This window comes from Dasypus novemcinctus, chromosome 13, assembly GCF_030445035.2.
Source record: "Dasypus novemcinctus isolate mDasNov1 chromosome 13, mDasNov1.1.hap2, whole genome shotgun sequence".
Taxonomy (NCBI): Eukaryota; Metazoa; Chordata; class Mammalia; order Cingulata; family Dasypodidae; genus Dasypus; species Dasypus novemcinctus.
Genome location: NC_080685.1, coordinates 87,577,657 through 87,597,567, shown reverse-complemented (window position 1 = coordinate 87,597,567; position 19,911 = coordinate 87,577,657). Strand labels below are relative to the sequence as shown.

The window sequence follows — 19,911 nt, the reverse complement described above, 5'->3', positions numbered from 1 at the left end:
CCCACCTAAGTGCCTACATACAGTTGCTCAAAAAAGTGAACACAGACAGTGCAGTGGGCAGAAGCTATACCTGCATATTCCAGCAAATACGAGTTACCTGAAAACAGAAGCAAAAAAAGCTCCAACTAAAAAATCTTTGGATTTAGTAGCTATGTAAAACATAGTGTCAATCATTCCTTTAAAAAATAATTCAACTTTCTGCTTTTGTAATTTATGAAATTCAAATTCTTAAGGGCAGAACAGAAATGAAAGTTGTTCCTACAAATAATCCAGGCTGACTCACTCTGCTATGTTGAGATAGCCACAGGAAGCTGCTGCATGAAGAGGGGTCCAGCCCTCGTTGTCCTGCTGGTTTATGTTGGCTCTGTTCTCCACCAGAAACTTCACCATGTCCAAATTTTCATCAATACAGGCCTGAAATCCAAAAAGGAAAAGAGGAAGTAAAACTCTCACTGTTTGTGGATGACATGATCCTGTACTTAGAAAACTCTGAAATATCCATGACAAGGCTACCTGGGTTAATAAATGAGTCCAGCAAAGTGGCAGGATACAAGATCAGCATGCAAAAATCAGTAATGTTTTAATACACTAGTACCGAACAATCTGAGGAGGAAATAAGGGGGGAAATTCCATTTACAATAGCAACAAAAAGACTCAAATATCTAGAAATTAATTTAACCAAAGAAATACAGGACCTATATGCAGAAAACTACAAAACAATGCTAAAAGAAATTTAAAAAGACCTAAGTAAATGGAAAGACATTCCATGTTCATGTATTGGAAGAATAAATATTGTGAAAATGTCAATCTTACCCAAACTGATTTACAGATTCAATGAAATACCAATCAAAATTCCAACAGCCTACTTTACAAAATTATAAAAGGTAATTACCAAATTCATTTGGAAGGGAAAGTGCACCTGAATAGCCAAAAGCATTCTAAAAAAGAAGAGTGATGTGGGAGGAATTTCATGGCCTGAATTTGAAACATATTACAAAGCTACAGTGGTTAAAACAGCATGGTACTAGCATAAAGATAGATAAATCAGTCAGTGGAATAGACCTGAGAATCCAGAAATAAACCCTTACCTATACAGTCAACTGGATTTTTGACAAACCTACAAAAGAGTCTCTTCAACAAATGGTACTGGGAGAACTGGATATTTATAACCAAAAGAATGAAAGAGGATTCCTATCTCACTCCCTCTACAAGAATCGACTCAAAATTGATCAAAGACCTTAATATAAAAGCCAGGACGATAATACTACTAGAAGAAAACATAGGAAAACATCTTAAAGACCTTGTGGTAGGTGGTGGTTTCTTGGACCTTACACCCAAAGCATGTACAACTAAAGAAAAAATAGATAAATGGGACCTCCTCAAAATTAAACACTTTTGTAATTCCCAGGACTTTGTTAAAAGGGTGAAAAGGCAGCCAATTCAATGGGAGAAAATATTTGGAAATCACAATGTCAGATAAGAGTTTAATATCCAGGAAGAGATGTTACAACTCAACAACAAAAAGGCAAACAACTCAACTTAAAAATGAGCAAAAGATTTGAAGAGACATTTGTCCAAAGAAGAAATAAATGTAAATGGCAAAAAAACACATGAAAAAATGCTCAACATCACTGTAGCAATTCGATATGGTTATGAATTCCAAAAACAGATATTGGATTATGTTTGTAATCTGGTCTATTATTGGGCATGATTATGATTAGGGCTTTGATTGGGTCACGTCATTAGAGTATTGATTCCCCACACAGATAAAAGGCATGGCAAAGGACAGAGTTGGAGCTTTTGATGCAAGGGTTTTGTAGTTTTGATGTTGGAGTTTGATGCTGAAGTCTTAAGCTGGAGCCCCAGGAAATCAGCATGCAGAGGAAAGAGAAGCAAGCCCTGGGAAGAGAGGACCTGAGCCACGAGAAGAACACAGAGGAATAGAGACAGCTCCTTAGACAAGGCAAAGACCCCAGGGAGTGAGACACAGCTGTTCACTTGATAGTCTATAGCTGACCTTGTGGAGAAAACAGAGGAGCTGAACCCAGAGGAACCCAGGAAGCCTGAACCCTTGCAGCTGTTGGCAGCTATCTTGTTCCAACACATGAAAAGAGACTTTGGTGAGGGAAGTACCTTATGCCTTACGGCCTGGTGTCTGTAAGCTCCTACCCCAAAAAAACACCCTTTATAAAAACCAACCAATTTCTGGTATTTTGCATCAGCACTCCTTCGGCTGACTAATACAATCATTAATGATTAGGGTAATGCAAATCAAAACTACAATGAAATATCATTTCACACCTATCAGAATGGCCACTACTAAAAAGAGAACTACAAGTGTTGGAGAGGATGTGGAGAGATAGGAACACTTATTCACTCTTGGTGGGAATGCAGAATGGTAAAGCCACTGTGGAGGACTGGTTTGGAATTTCCTAAAGAAGCTGAATATAAACTTGCCTCATGACCCTGCAATACCACTACTGGGTATATACCCGGAAGAACTGAGAGCAGTGACTGAACAGACATCTGCACACCTATATTCATAGCGGCATTATTCACAACTGCCAAAAGCTGGAAACAACCCAGGTGTCTATCAACCAATGAATGGATAACCAAACTGTGGTGTATTCACACAATGGAATATTAGGCAGCTGTAAGAAGAAATGAAGTCGTTAACCATATGACAACATGGATGAACCTGCAGGACATTATTCTGAGCTAATAAGCAAGCCAGACACATAAGGACAAATACTGTATGATTGTGTTACTATGAACCAAATACATTGTGTAACAGATTGTATGATTTTAAAAAAAAGTGTATGTATCTAGCACATTTAATTGAGAAACATGTTTTTATTCAACTGTATTTTCTGTTTAGTTTTTAATTGTTTATATTTTTAATTATTAAATGTACAAAATAGTTTCAAAATTAATTTTAAAAACTTTAGCTGAGAAATTATCCAAATTAAAGTGATCTTCTTAACAACATTAAGATGTTATTTGCCTTTTACACTGTGCTGACATTTGCACTAATGATGCAAAAAAGCAATGATATGTAAAACTGCTGGTGCCTTAGTACAAATCAAGGCAGTGGCATCAAATGTTACTAGTAGTCACATATTCTTTACCACCACATGCCAGCAGTTTAAAAAAAGAAAGAAAAAGAAAACCAGTTTCACTTGAGTGACCTTGTTGAAGCAGTAAAAATCATTAATTTTATTATCTCAACCCTCAAATACATGTCTGTTAAACAGTCTGTGTGACAAAATGGGAAGTGTGCATAAAGTACTTCTGCTGTAAACCAAAGTACAGGTGGTTGTCTCTAGAAAAAAGCTCCTGTGCATCTGTTAAGAGTCGCAAGATAATCCAGCTACATATATCATAAAACACTTCTTTTACTCAAAAGAACTAACAAATTACGGTTTTCAGGTTGGATATCTGGCAGATATTTCCTTGGAAATGAACAAAGTGAGTCTGTCACTTCAAAGAAAATAAACCAATTATTTGTTGCCAATGATAAAAGTTGACCATTCAAATGAGAATTAGAATTTGGGAAATGTATCTGCTATGATGAGCTTGACAGCTTCCCAATGCTTAATTTTCCGAGATCAGTGGGAATATTAATAAATATGATGTGTTATTATTGTATAATGAAATGTTTTAACATGTAGACCATCTGTATAACTCAAGGAACTCATATTATCCAAATAACCAAATGCATGGTGTGACAAAATCATGCACTGGAGAAAGAGTCATCCAAAGTAAAATATAGACCCCAAAGAATTTTAATATAAGAGTAAAAGTCCATTGACATGGTTTCAGTTTCCACATTGCAACTAACTTTTAAGAAACTACCACTTATTGAAGTTTAGGTATTGTACCCAAGAAGAATATTCATAATTGTCTGAAAAGGCTATAATAAATGCCTCCCTTTTTCAATTATATATCTATGGGAGGGCTGGATTTTCTTTATATAATTTAATCAAAGCAATATATGACAACAGATTAAATGCAGACACTAAAGATTTATCAAAATGTAAAATAATGCCACTTCTATATTTTCATTTTTGAAATGAAATTATTTTTCACTAAAATGTTATGTTAGCATGTAATGAGTTATTGCTATTTTAAGTGAATTAATAAATACATATTTAAATTTTTTCTCAGTAATATATAACAATCCATATGAACAAAAGCTCCTTGGGGTACTAAATAATTTTTTTATAATATAAAGAAATCCTGACATCAAACAGCTTGAGAACCACTGTCTTAAGCATACTTAAAGATATTTTATGGTGACAATTAGCAACTGTTTAAACAGCAAAAAATTACTGTAGGAAGAATTCAAGTTGGAACTCCAGAGGATCTTTGAGACCATAGGACTTAAGGAGCACATATCTTACTAAGAGAACTTATGTAATCCTGCTGGAAGCAGGGGAATGGATAAAAAAAGGTTGATTCATTTAAATGAAAATTTAATTGAGTAATCCTGGTTACAAAAAGCATCGTTGTGGGAGCAGATGTGGCTCAAGCTGCTGAGTACCTGCTTTCCACAAACAACAAGGAAACAAATGAAAAAACCAGCTCAGAAGAGCTGATGTGGCTCAGTGGTCGCAGGCCGGCTTCCCACGTATCAAGTCTTCAGTTTAATCCCTGGCCCCTGGCCCTTAAAAAAAAAAAGGCATCATTGTTAATTTTTCCCAAACCATTTTGTATTTTTACAATAACTCAGTTACTTTTTACAGTTACTTGAGATTAAACATAGTCTAGATTTGATGCAATATAACATATTCCTCTAACCTGACCTTTTGAGGCCAGATGACTTTCTACAGCCAGTATTCATAATGATCTCTTTTTCAACAAGGAGCTCTAGATATTACATTTCTTCTGTGATATTTTCTTAAACCTATCAACTTCCACAAGCATTTCCCATTAACTCTATTTTTAAAAAATATTTACTTTTTATTTATTTCTCTCCCCTTCCCCCTTCTGCCTCCCCCCCCCCATTGTCTGCTCTCTGTGTCCTTTCGCTGTGTGTTCTTCTGTGTCCTCTAACATTCTTGTTAGTGGTACCAGGAATCTGTGTTTCTTTCCGTTGCATCATCTTGCTGCGTCAGCTCTCCGTGCATGCGGCACCACTCTCTGGCAGGCTGTGCTTTTTTCGCACAGGGTGGCTCTCCTTGCGAGGCGTACTTCTTGCATGTGGGGCTCCCCTATGCGGGGGACACCCCTGCATGGCACGGCACTCCTTGCGCATGTCAGCACTGCACATGGGCCAGCTCACCACACGGGTCAGGAGGCCTGGGTTTGAACCCTGGACCTCCCATGTGGTAGGCAAATGCTCTATCAGTTGAGCCAAATCCACTTCCCTCCCATTAAATCTTTATTTCTTTACCATGTAAAATATTTTAAAATTATTCATATTTTAAAATATTCATAATTATGCTTATCATAAATTGCTGTATGTTGTTTGTTTGCCAGCCTTCAATCTTATAGGAAAAAGTCTAGCCCACTTACTGCAGAGTATCTCACTATAAGTTGTTATTGAAGACTTTTAAGTGAGAGGATGGAAAGGGGTCCTTTTCAAAAAGGTACTGAAGTCCAAGGAGAAGAAAGTGTTTCAGAGGTTGTGCTAAGTGCACTCATTCTCTGTTTGAAATAATAAAGTCCACATCAAGAAAATCATATATGCCATCTTAACCTGCATGAGCCAGGACAGTTGGGTCAACTGCTTCTAGCTTGGTTGCAAAATTACTTTGACTCTGAAAGAACAGCAGCCTAAAACTTTAGCTCCAAAGGCCACACCACCACCAGGCAGACTTTCGCAAGCCCAATGTTTTCAAGATCATTCTTGGCCCTTTAAAGATGACTGCAGCAAAATTCCAGATGACCTAAAAGTAAGACTAGCTAGTAAAGGTGTCAAATGGAAGAAAATGTATCTTTTCTCTTTCTTTCCCTCATACACCATTCTTCCTTTTCTTAATCTCCATCCCCCAATTACTCTTAGAGTTCTCTTCCTTCTCATTATGGGAATGACATTGTGAGGATATTTGAAGAACAGCAATAAAAAAGGTGACCTAATCTGCAATGTAATTTGGCAGATCATCAATCTCTAAAGCATCACCTTAGAGAAAAAAAAGTAGGCCAGCTGCTTAAATCAGGGGTTCTTAACCTTTTTGTTCCACAGACCCACTTGTCAGTCAGGTGAAATGACTACTACTGTCATTTATTTATTGTATATATTGATAAGTGAAGGAAATGATAGACTTCAGTTAGAGGTCAGAGAAAATAAAGATAAGAAGTTGATTTTTTTCTTTCAGTTCAAGTCATGGATCCCCTAAAATCTTTCCACGAGGCCCTTGGGGGTCCATGGACCCCTGGTTGGGAACACCTGGCTTAAATGATTCCCCACACCCTCCATTGAGTAAAGGGTAGTATAAAAAAGTCCCAGCTTTGGAGTCAGACTTACGTGAGGTATTTAACTTAAATCGATAGCATGGGAATACCACCTACTACAGGGTTTTGTGAAAATTAAAGGCGATAAGTCCTTAGAATAGTGCCTGGGAGCAGCTGTAGTTCAGCAATTTGAGCAATTGCTTCCCATGTATGAGGTTCTCAGTTCAATCCCCAGCACCTCCTAAATAAAAAAGGAAGAAAGAATAGTGCCTGACATTGTTGTTTTTTAAGCAGTAGTATAACAAATTGCAGTTTCCCCAGGAAAAAGCACAAATTGTAATTATGCCTCACCCATCACTACCATTCTCTACCTCCAGTACCTCACAGAAGGAAGGCAATTTGTAAGTCTGGTTTCAGAAAATTCCCTAACATTTAAGAATCCCATGGCTTCCTAAATTCAGGAGCTATGTGAATAAAAGAGTATGTACTATGGTTAACCTGGACGAGAATCATCCTTGTAGGGGAGACCAATCAAGAGCTTACTTACATGATACTCACTCATGAAATAACTTGGAGTGCTCATTTTCCTTTTTTTTTTTTTTCCCCCTCCAGAAGAAGGAATATGACTAAAGCCATGGAGGAGGGAAAAAATGGTCCCTGCAAACCTTCTCAAGTGAATAACTACTAAATTTAGATGCCCTTCTGCCTACTCCATCTGCAGCTGTGGTGCTGACTCATTCTGGACTGAAGCATGATAGATGAGCAGATTTGCTCATCTATAAAACCTGTCCAGGCCGGTGGACTCCAGGCCGGTGGACTCCAACCCGGAATTGTGCTGAACCTTCCAAACAAATGGGTCTTTCCTTTCCTTGAATAGGGGTGGAAGCAAAACAAGTTTCTGTTGTTACCCATGACAATGGGGGAATTCTTTGCATTTAACCCAAATTCCTTCTGCTGTGGCTTAAGTCTGCTACCTCCTATTTTGCATTCCTGAGGACATACAGAATATGATTAAACTTCCTCACATGGCATCACTCTGACACTGACTCCCAATCCCAACTTTTAAGGTCTTTGTGTGTACATTGCATTGGGCCACTCTGGTAACTCAGGATGGCATCCTTATCTTAAGGTTTTCTGATTAGCAATCTTAATTTCCCATTGCCAAGTACCATAATGTGGTGGTTTGAAGCTGTATGTACCTCCGAAAGATGTGTGTTCTTAATTCTAGCCCATTCCTGTGATTGTGAACCCATTGTGTCTTTTTGATGAGGCTACTTCAGTTCAAGTGTGGCCCACCTCAATCAGGATGGTCTTAATCATATTACTAGATTCCTTTATAATAATTTCAGACAAAGGGAGAAAAAGCCACAGAAAGCATGTTAAAGTATTATATTTAAAACAGTTTTGTTTTTTTGAATCTAATTGTCCTTTTCTTAAATGTTTCTTTGATAAAGCATGTCTTAATAAGAAAGTGTTTAAAATTTCATTGTTAAATGCCTGGTAATAAAAATGAAAAGTGACAAAAAAAAAAAAAAAGAATATGATTAAAGTAACAACTTGTTCTAAGGTCCTTCAGAAAAGGATTTAATCTTTAGTCCAGAACTATTTAGCAAGGTAATAAATTAAAGCTTCCTAAAGTCAACATGTCACATTTCCCTGCAATGACAAGCTATCTCTAAGGAAACATTTTTATTTTACCAATAAAATGGAAAAAGAATACTTGATCTCTCTACTGTATCTGATATTGCACTCTCTATATCAAAGGAAAAAGTGGCTGATGGCTGATCAGTGCCAGAGTTAAATCTGGGATGCAGAGAAGGTCTTACAAAACAAAGCCTTCCCAGTTTCCAAAATAGCCTGCAACTGTCACCGCCACCAAGTGCCGGCTCAAAGAGCTGACCTTCCTCTCATGTCTCAGAATATTGCTAATACTACCTGCCTCGGCCTCAGAACAATTTTCTTCCCCACAAAACCCAACTCCAGGTGCCAGGGCAGAGCCCATCCTAGCACACAAGAATCTGGGCTTTGTACAGGACAACAACTCCTTGTTTGGATTTTTTATCCACACTTGCCTTGATTTCAACAGATCATGCTGATAAAAGTGCTGGGAGATAATGATGTTTGTACTATGCCCCCATTCAATGCCTTTCACCATTTTGTCCTTTATCCTCCCCCAAATTTATATAATTTAGGCTTTACTTTATGTTGAAAACCCAAAATAATTAGAGATAACAGCAAAGAGCATAATTCATACAACCTTTATTAGTCAAACACCAAATCCCTTAACCACCTAAATGAATTACTTAAGTCATTGTTGGCAAAACTAGAATAAAAGTTCCACAAGGGCAAGAATCTTTGTCTATTTCTTTACTGATATACTCCAAATACCTAGAACTATGCTTGGCACAAAGGAGGTCCTCAATAAACATTTGTTGAATAAGAGAATGAATGCCCAAATGCACAGTAAGTTACATTTTGTTCTCAATTATATAGAAGACTTCTTTTCAGGCATCCCAGGCTTCCCAAACCGATTTCACCAAAACCATGTAGTGCATACAAGTACAGAGCAGGGCCAGCACAGGGATAGTGTATGTAGGTGCCTCCTATCTATTTTGTATTGTCCATGCAATTCCTTTCCGTTAGTGCAGTGAGTTAAATGGTAGCCCCCAAAAGATATGTCCATGTTCTAATCCCTGGATCCTGTGAATGTCACCTTATTTGGAAAAAGTATCTTTGCAGATGTAATTAAGGGTCTTGAGATGAGGAGATCATCCTGATTACCTAGGTGGGCCCTAAATCCAACAACAAATGTCCTTATAAGAGAAAGGAAGGTGGGAATTTGAAACAGACAGAAAAGGAGGAGGTAATGTAACCAAAGAGGCAGACACTGGAGTGATTTAGCCACAAGTGAAAGAATCAGACAGCCATCAGAAGCTGGAAGACACAAAGAATGGCTCCACACCGTAGAACCTTTTGAGTGTGGCCCTACCTTGATTTCAGACTTCTGGCCTACGTAACTGTGAAAGAATACATTTCTGTAATTTTAAGCCACCCAGTTTGTGGTAATCTGTTACAGCAGGCACAGGAAACAAATACAACTGGCATAGAGTAGGGAGTCAGAACCTAGAGGGTCTGCACACCCTTACTTGTTGCTATTAATGGAAAATCACAGCAGTGCATTCTTCAATCCCTCTTGCTTGCCAAAATGGAAAGTGGTAAAAAAAATTGATTACATCACTTTTGTTAAAATTACCTCACTTTTTGGGAAGCAGTTGTGACTCAACTGATAGAGTATCCGCCTACCATATGGAGGATCCAGGATTCAAAACCCAGGGCCTCCTGACCCGTGTGGTGAGCTGGCCCACACACAGTGCTGCCGTGCACAAGGAGTGCCATGACATGCAGGGGTATCCCCCACATAGGGGAGCCCCACGTGCAAGGAGTTCGCCCTGCAAGGAGAGCCACCCCGTGCAATAAAAGCACAGTATGTGGGAGTGGCGCCTCATACACGGAGAGCTGACGCAGCAAGATGACACAGTTTCCCAGTGTGTCCCAAGAACACACAGTGAATGGACTCGGGGGGTGGGGGGAGGAAAAGGAGAGAAATAAATAAAATAAATCTTAAAAAAAAAATTACATCACTTTTTAAAGACAACTGCATTAAATAGAAAGCATAAGAAATCTTCTGCTAACCTTGAGCACAAAGAGCAAACACTCTGAAAGACCAGACCATGGTTCTCATATTAAGTATTTTGCTGAAGGTAGTCGGTTGAGGGCTGAAAGAGAATGAAGCTGAAATTGGGGTGGCAGTACTAATTGATGAGTTTGCTGTGAAACCCAACATTTCTTAGCTCAAAATCTCCTTGCTCCAAGTAGGAACCCCATACATGCCAAGAAATTATACAAGTAAATTAAAGATGATAAAGGACTCAGTAAACCTGGAAATCTCCACCATCAGCAATTAGACATCACTAAGAGAAGGCTTTAATCTTAATATTATTGTTATTGTTCATATCTGTTTCCCTTTATAGACTCAAAGCAACTTGCAGATCAGCATGTAACTTGCTATTCATCTTTGATATATTCCAGGACTGAACGGCATGCTTAGGTTGTTGAATAAATTAATGAATGAGTTATGCCAGTGTCTCAATAAATGAATAAATAAATAAATAAAAAGAGAAGGCTTTAACATGTTAGGGGTTAAGACTGACTGATCCGATGCTTGAGTCAATCCTACTAAATACTGTCTCTCCATGCCTAAGTGAGAATCATAACATCAGTCTGCTCTAACATGACAGGTAACTCCAGCAACTGTCAGTCCTGGGAGAAAGACTCACAATCCAACGGGCAGAGACAGTTTGGCTCAGAGATGGTGAGAACTATATCTGATCATGTACTCAGCAGTCAGGCAGGCTCTGGACACAGATCTGTAGCCTTTCAAGAGAGCGAGCCAAGAGAGGCAGCAGAAGTGAAGAATTTTCCATAGACTGTCACACTAAGATTTTCTTTCTCAGTAAACTGACATATTACCTCCAGACTTCAAATATTTAGGATTTGGGACCAGAAAACATCTTCCCTTCAGTTATTAGCAAGTATCAGATTGCCTTAGGATTGACAATATTCAAATTTTCAAAATATGCTTATTCTATATTACATGGAAGTATTAAGCATTCAAGGAGTGCCATGTATACAAACTACTCTCAGAAGTTTAGGAAAAAAAGATTAGACAGACAGGCAGACGGAATGATATAACGTGACAAAATGTTAAAAGCTACACATCTGTATATCTGAGTAGGGAATAGATTGGAGTTCTCTGTAGTGGTTTGGTATTGTTTTGCAACTGTCCTGTAAAGTTTTAAATTATTTCAAAATTAAAAGTTTAAAAAAATATGTTTATTCTGAATTCTAACTAGTTCTTTTCTAAGTGCCCCAAGTTCTTATCCATCCAATAATGTTTCCCTCAACCTTCTCTATTCCTCATTCTCCTTCTACCTAAATAAAGTCTATTAATTGTCTTACAGGTGACACCTTGACAATTTTTGCACTAGACAGGACCATGCATGTCTGATTTCACTCTTATCATGAAGGTAAGTCTTTAAAAAGTCAAGAAGGAGAATGTAGACCAAAAAAGGGTCCAAAAGATGGAAGTCACATCTTCTCAAAGCCCATGGTGCATCTTCAAACAAAATTTTATAGCTCCATTCTCCAAATCTCTACTTTGTTACTCATTGATAATCCTCATTTTGAGGATTAATGGAGCTGAGTAATTGTGGTAAAAATCCTGAGTACGAATTTCTTTCAGGTCAAAGGAGTATACATAGTTTAGTCACCCTGACAGTTACATAGAAGAAAGTCCTTGTTGCAGTCACCTTCTTATAAATTCTGCACATAAAAGTCGAGGCATGGAAAGTAATGGAATGATTCACCTTAAATAGACTTGATCAAGGAGGGTTCCTTAGGAAAAGTCTATTATAACAAACCTGTAAAGAAAGGAAAGTATGTGGTAGCTGGAGCAACAAGCATTAAGATTTTTCATTTCACTGTTGGAGAAACAAAGCCCAGAAAAGTTAAATGACTTACTGAAGGTCACATATTCAGAATCACCTACATGTTTTCTACCTACCAATCTAGAGGTTTCCAGCATACAGTTCATGTGCCAGGGACAAGACACTACTTAGCTCAGGGAATATTTTTAATACCTGATACCATCTCCCTAAAAATAGCTTTGCGTTAGCAGATATAGGGTGAATTGATAGCCCTCCAATAATTTCATAGGAGGAATGTGGCCAATTGGTTGGTTTGAGTTGGTCACTCCTGGCTGGAATAAATGCAAAACACAAAGATCCAATTAAAGTGCTGTGGTTACTACTGTTTATTAGCATGAGTCTGGATTAGAAACCTCCCTCATATCTTGGCTACCTGTCTTACCCACAGCCCCCCAAAAGTCTACTCTGCTGCCAACTTGGCATGTAGAGTAAATAGCTATCCCATGGAGAAGAATTTTTCTATTTAACTTCAGATCACTCTGTGCCCATAAACAAGTGTTTCACAAGCCACAAGAGTACAGCCTGAAAGCTATGGCATGGGCATTACTCCATAGCTGTCAAGTAAGTATGGGAAAAGGAAGGAAAACAATTCTGGGACCCTGACTGGGTCAAGGAGATATTAAACAAGAGGCTATTATTTTCCATAGCACATTCTCAGCAAGAATTTTGCATAGTCAAAGCTAATTAGTTCATATCACTTATTGGCATGTCCTGCCCTACACGCTGGCAATTGTAGAGTCCTATACGGCAGTAGAAACTAGAAAAAGCAATTCAATAACTTTATCTGGTGTGGTGTACTGGTTAAGAGCACATTCTGTGAAACCAGACTTCCTGGGTTCAAATTCCAGCTGTACCAATTAGTAGTTTTGTGATCTTGGAACAAGGTATCTCTGTATACTTTCATTTTCTCATATGTAAAACTATTATACCAAACACAGTACCTACCTCATGGGGTAACAATAAGGATTAAATGAGCTAGTATATGTAAAATACTTAGTGCATGGCACATATTAATTCTATGTAAGTGTTAGCTGCTATTGTTATTATTACCCTTGTTTAGTCTCCAAGAGTCAGAAAGGGACACTCTTTTCCACATAATGGCCAAAATAATATATTTAAAAGAAATATAAATATAGTAAAAACTCTATGTAAGTTCCAGTAGTTGCAAACAATTCAGTCAGGTTTCATTAAGAAGAGAACTGAGAGAGCGGATGTAGCTCAAGTGGTTCCCATGGACAAGGTCCCAGGTTCAATTCCACATACCTCCTAAAAAGAAACAAACAAACAACAACTCTCACTGGGGAACAGATGTAGCTCAGTGGTTGAGCACCTGTTTCCCATGTACAGGGTTCTGGGTTCAAGCTCCAGAACCTCCTTTAAAAAAAAAAAGGAAGAAAAGTGAATTAAAGGTAGGATTAGAGGGAAGGGAAGACAATGAGCCACACAAGTGGAAGAATGACTCTTACAGTCATTCTTTTTTTTTTTTTTATTTAATTTTTTTATTTTTTATTGACTTAGTAATAAAATTACATTAAAAATATATATGTGAGGTCCCATTCAACCCCACCCCCCCACCCCCCCTCTCCCCCCCCCCCCAACAACACTCGTTCCCATCATCATGACACATCCATTGGATTTGGTAAGTACATCTTTGGGCACCTCTGCACCTCATATACATTGGTTCACATCATGGCCCATACTCTCCTCTATTCCATCAAGTGGGCCCTGTGAGGATTTACAATGTCCGGTGATTACCTCTGAAGCACCATCCAGGGCAGCTCCATGTCCCGAAGACGCCTCCACCTCTCATCTCTTCCTGCCTTTCCCCATACCCTTTGTCCATTATGTCCACTTTTCCCAATCCAATGCCACCTCTTCTATGTGGACATTGGATTGGTTGTGTCCATTGCACCTCTATGTCAAGAGGAGGCTCAGATTCCACCTGGATGCTGGATGCAATCCTCCCATTTTCAGTTGTAATCACTCTAGGCTCCATGGTGTGGTGGTTGTCCTTCTTCAACTCCATCTTAGCTGAGTGTGGTAAGTCCAATAAATCAGATTGTAGGTGCTGGAGTCTGTTGAGGCTCAGGATCTGGCTATCACATTGTCAGTCCAGAGATTCAAATCCCCTAAATATATCTTAAACCCCAACATTAACTGCACCTCCAGCACATTAGCATGAAAGTCTTATGAAGGGAGATCCCATCTGAGTCCAGATTCATCACACATAAACACCATTTCCAAAGAGGGGCCATCTGCCCTGGTAGTTAACCCCATCGGCCATGACCATAACTCCCATGGGTCTCTTTAGCCCTCAAAGGAACCAATATCTGGGGGTTGTATCTGCTTTATCTGTCTCTCTGACTCTGCTCAGTTGTGCATGAGGGCAAACCTTCTGCCAGCCTCCAGACTCTTTTTTAGAAACTCGTAGCCGTATAAACTCATTTCTCCTTTCCATTTCCCCCTTACTTTAGGTCAAACAGCATTTTAAAGTCATGGTATTTTATGTAGACATGGATATTCTGCTGATCCGCATTGAACCTTCCGTATAAGGTCATTTTCCAGTTGCATCATCAGTTGGTAGTTGATAGTGGTCCCTCGTTGCCAGGGAGGCTCATCCCCGGGTGTCATGTCCCACGCTGGGGGGAAGGCATTGCATTTACATGCTGAGTTTGGCTTCGAGACTGGCCACATTTGAGTAACATGAAGGCTGACAGAAGGAAATTCCCAGGCACAAAGTTGCTCTAGGCCTTGTTCTTATTTTGGGTTTATCAGCTCACAAGCATAGTCATTAGCATCTGGGGCTCACTGTTGAACCCTCACTCCCTCCCGGTCCCCACCACTGTACCTGGGAGACTGTCGCTGCTCCCCTAGGAACCACGACAGAGCACCACTGGCCAGGAACCCAGTACCCCCCCTACTGTGGTTTTTAATTGTTGCCACTATGAGTATATCCAAACATTACCATGCACCCTGGACATATGTTCCTTACAGTCATTCTTAACATAGTTACCGATTGCAGAGGGATCCTTCAATGCTATTGCTAGAATGGGCAGAAAATCTGAGAAGACTGATTTAAGTTCCGGATCTGACACTGACTCATGTTACCAAACAGGAGGCTGAGAATGTGTCTCAGTAATCAGTGTTCCCTGACTGTAAAGTACTTTTCCATTTATTCATGTAACAAACATTTACTGAGGACACCCTATGCCAGACATAGTCCTTAGGGGAAGATGTAGGAAACCAAAAATTAGTAAGACTTTGTCATTTAGTGGGGGAAAGAGACATGTAAATAAAACAACAGGAATCATACTCAAATATAAAAAATGAGTGATATATGCAAAGTGCCAAATACAGAGTAAAAAGTGACTTTGTCTAGGGGTAACCAAGAATGCTTCCCAGGGGAAGCAGTTGTGGCTCAACAGATAGAGCATCTGTCTACCATATGGAGGGCCCAGGGTTCAATACCCAGGGCCTCCTGACCTGTGTGGTGAGCTGGCCCACACGCAGTGCTGCCGCGCGCAAGGAGTGCCATGCTATGCAGGGGTGCCCCCATATAGGAGCGCCCCACACGCCAGGAGTGTGCCCTGCAAGGAGAACCACCCCATGTGAAAAAAGCGCAGCCCACCCAGAAGTGGCGCTGCACACATGGAGAGCTGATGCAGCAAGATGACGCAACAAAAAAAGCAATAGCTTCCCGGTGCCACACAACAAGAAGGCAAGTGGACACAGAAGAACACACAGTGAATAGAAACAGAGCAGACAACAGGCGGAAGGGGAGAGAAATAAAATAAATCTTAAAAAAAAAAAAAAAAAAAGAATGCTTCCCAGAATGGATATTATTCACCTGAGTTACAGAGGCTAAGAAGGAGTTAACTAGCTAGAAAAGCAGGAATGAAGAGACTCAAGCAAAGTTAACAGCACATGCAAAGGACTGGAAGAGAGGCAGGAAATGCTATTTTTTTAGAATGGTCAGGAGCTTGGCATGCTTATACTCAGATGGAGGTGGAGGCATGCATGAAAACTGGAAGACTGAACTTCATCGTTTAAACTAACGGGACGGAAGGAAGAGGGAGAAGTTGGTAGGGTAGGATGGCGTCTGTGAAGGCCCCTGTATCTATGATAAAGCGTTCAACCTTTATCCTGGAGGCAACTGGGAAGTGTTGAGGTTTTTAAAACAGGGAGTGATACTATCAGATTTGTCTTAGAATCATAACTCCAGTGAGAGTATGAAGACTGAAATGCAGGCAAGAAAAACTCCTGACAAGAGACACGACATAGGAAATTGTAATTCAGGCTAGAAAGGATGAAGTTTTGAACTAAGGTACTGGCAGTGAAGACATCAAGAGAGGGATGGACTTGAGAACTCCTAACGCAGAATGGACAGAATAGGGTGATTAGAAAGCCAGTGGTGAGAAAGCATAACACCGAGATTTTTAATAGCTTAGGACCCTGTGGATTGTGACACCACTAGTGAAAACGGAATATGAGGGAGCCTTGAAAGCCTTTTCTATGTCTGATTCCCATCTAATGCTAATTTCTCTTAAAGCCTAAGTGACTTGCATACAGGAACTACATGTGAGCAATAAACTAGCATGTCCTTTCCATATTAAATAATCCTAAAGTGAGCCCCGGGAAGTCAGTGCCAACCGGCCCTAACCCACAGCTGTTCCTTGTCCCAGAGCAAAGCCCCTGTTGGGTCAGAGTCATGAATACTGTGGCATGATTCTGGCAAGCACTACTGTACAGCAGCCACAGAACAGGGGAATTGAGGTTACAGTTTAAGGGCTCAGCTACAGCTGAACTCTCTTTAAAGTAACATATTAATGATAACAATGGTGATTTTCTACCTCAGGAAGAGACCTCCAATTTTTTCTCTAAAATTGAAATCTTTGGGATAGAAAAATAGTAAATTACAAGCATTGTGTTTGGTCCATGTGATACTTTAAAAATAAAGTTTTTTTTCATAAGCATATCTCTATTTGAGACTCTTTGAAAAAATTAGAGTATCTAGCAACATGTAGGCCAGAGTCCCACAAAGAAACAAATGATTAGAGTTGCGTAGCAGTCACCTTCTTGAGGCAGTGTGTGAGTACCGCAGCTGCCCAGTCCCCATCGCTCCCCACTGTATTACACCTAGCCTGTTTCGTTAATTTATATTCCCTGCCCATCCCTTCTAGCCATTTTTCCCAAATATTTTATTATGAAAATGTTGAAATATACAGAAAAGTTTAAATAATTTCACAGTAAATACTTGTATATCCACACAATTATTTTCTACCATTAACATATTACACTTAATCACATCCCATCAGCCATCCATCCCATTTCAAATATTTGTAGTGATTTGTCCCAAATACTCCACTATGTATATTATTAACTAAAGTTCAATACTTGTTTACAGTATTATTCTTTTGAAGTAAAATTTACATACATTGAAAAGCACAAACCTTAAGTAGACTTTCACTAACAAATGTATACACCTATGTAGCCATTCCTGCCATGCCATTTGTGTTGCATCCCTAAGGCACCTGACCCCTAGGACAAATAAATGTTTTTCTACATTGCTCTGACCTCAGCACTGTCATTAGCCAAAGACAGACTGTCTAGGAGCAGAAACCTCTCTTAAAGAAGCATCATGCTTTTGCTGGACCTTAGCCTAAATCTGGGTATAATCAATTTTGTATATCTGATAATATAAATTCACTACTGAGGATGAAAGAGAAGATGTTAGTGGTTAAGACTTCGGATATCTAAATAACTTGTTTCCTGAAAGCATCAAGCTCAATGATATAGAAAACATGGACAATAGTTCAACCCTCAAATAGCTATGTCCTAGAGCTAGAGAAGTGGAATGAATAACACAAAGCAATAAATAGTACCAACATCCCTTCAGGTCATATCTAGAATAGTTAGACTCCACCCTCCCTTCCTATCTTAGTTGTACAGCCAAGGTTACAAGAAAAGTCTCTGTGATTTATTTGGTGAAAAGAATCTCCAGCCCAGGAAAAGATCAGGAATAGCAAAAATGTAGAAATTTCATGTTCCATGAATAATGGACAGGTGAAAACCTGAAAAAGTGTTCAAAATTTATTGTTAAACCAAAGACTTTCCACACATCCTGACAATGCAATGGCATCACTTTATGAAAATGAAAATGAAAAAAGTCCCCTGTCTCCTTTGATGATAAGTGCTTACTTATCTGCAATCAAATCCAAGCCTCCCAGAGCACTTTGCTGGCAGTGTGTTCAAAATTATGTGAAGCTTGCCAAAACAGAGAATTTCAGACACTGTTGCAGAGGTGCTGAAGGTTAAGGAAAGAGCGTGTGTTACCTTGCTCTTTCAATCTGTCTCAGCTGTCTCATTTCTGGAGTGGCCTCAAGCCCAAGCTCCAAGCAACTGTCTATCTAGGACAGAGGTAGAGGGCAAATTTTAGAACAGAATGGGAACATTACAAGATACCGTACAGGCAAAAGTGTCTGACACTAATATCACAGTCCACCCCGATATTCACAACTAAGTTTCCTACCTATAAGATGGAAAGCACCAAACTTAACCTTCCCTTTATTTAAGGGTTGATGTGAGGACACTTGGTATATAAGAATGAGAACAGATTTTTCAAAAGATAAATAATATATAAATACAAGTACTGCTATTAATATGTGCTCGTTTATGGTATTTTATAAAACAAAACATACTGTGAGACTGTATAGAGCCTTAATTCAGACCAGGAATCAGTAAACTTACTGTAAAGAGCTATCTAGTAATTATCATAGGCTTTGCAGGTCACAGAGTTATAACTACTCAACTGCCACTGTAGATTGAAAGCAGCCATAAACAATAGAGTATACCTGTGTTCCAATAAAATTTTATGGACATTGAAAGTTTTAAGTTTCACATCATGAAATATTCTTCTTTTGATTTTTTTCACTGAATTAAAAACGTAAAAACCATTTTTAGCTTGCAGTCTATGCAAAAACAGGCAGTGGGCTTGATTGGGCCTTTGGCCTAGAGTTTGCTGATCCCTGATTTAGAGCACCGGTGAGAAAGTTTGAGTTCAAATGAAAACTGTGAAACTTACTAGCTATATAATACCTTGGGTAAATTACTTAACATCTCTCTGCTTCAATTACTGCATCTTTAAAATAGAATAATAATAGTTATCTCATAGTGTTCTGAGTATTAAATAACTTAATACATGTACAGCATTTGGAACAGTGACTGTTAATAGCAAATACTCACATGCCGCTACTAGCTATTATACACCATTCCCATAATGATTTTTAACAATTCTCCAAATTGCCACATTTTCATATGCTTCTGTACATTTGCATATGCTATTTCCTCAGCCTTGAATGTACTTCCTGGCAGAGTCACAATATGACAAAAGGCAAAAAGTTAACAGAATGGGATCCCTTTTCTTATCCTGATCTTAAAACTCTTAAGGAAAAAATGTCAGTGATCAAAAGGCTTCACCAAGGCCACTGAGAGATGTGTGTTTTCTCAGTCAGGACTGTCACTAAAACAGAGTTACCTGGGCAACCCAAGGTATTACGCTTGCTACTCTCAGCCTGCCACTTTCCTAGCAGGCAGTAATGTTCTGTCCCTCTGCTTAGACTTCTGCCAGGCAAGCTATAATACTGTGCCCAATTGATGCTGGGCCAGACACAACATTCTCTCAGACAGAAGGTTCCTTGTGTCTGGTAATACTGGACTAACCAGCATGCCTGGCACACTGTCTCCTAAAAACTCAAAGCTGTTTGGAGAGAGCAGGTTGGAAAGGGAGAACAAGTTAGAAGGGACTTTAAAGTCCCTAAAGACTAAATAATGAACATTTCCCAAACAGCAACTTAAATATCATCAAAATCAATTAAATGCTTCAACAACTATGAAGAGAGTCCAGTGAGGATTCAGTCTACCAGGTGACAGTAACACAACCATGGGGATGAAGAAGGAACTTCTCATTTTC

The 19,911-nt window shown here is 39.1% G+C and overlaps 1 protein-coding gene across 2 annotated transcripts in view; it reads right to left on the bottom strand.

The window, feature by feature from the left end:
• PPP1R12B (protein phosphatase 1 regulatory subunit 12B) overlaps positions 1-19,911 on the bottom strand; it is a 252,830-nt gene that overhangs the window by 188,597 nt on the left and 44,322 nt on the right. For both annotated transcript variants that reach the window (XM_004481913.3, XM_004481915.3), the window contains exon 2: positions 284-414. In XM_004481913.3, coding sequence (XP_004481970.1) covers positions 284-414 — 131 coding nt within the window. The remainder of the gene's footprint in view (positions 1-283; positions 415-19,911) is intronic.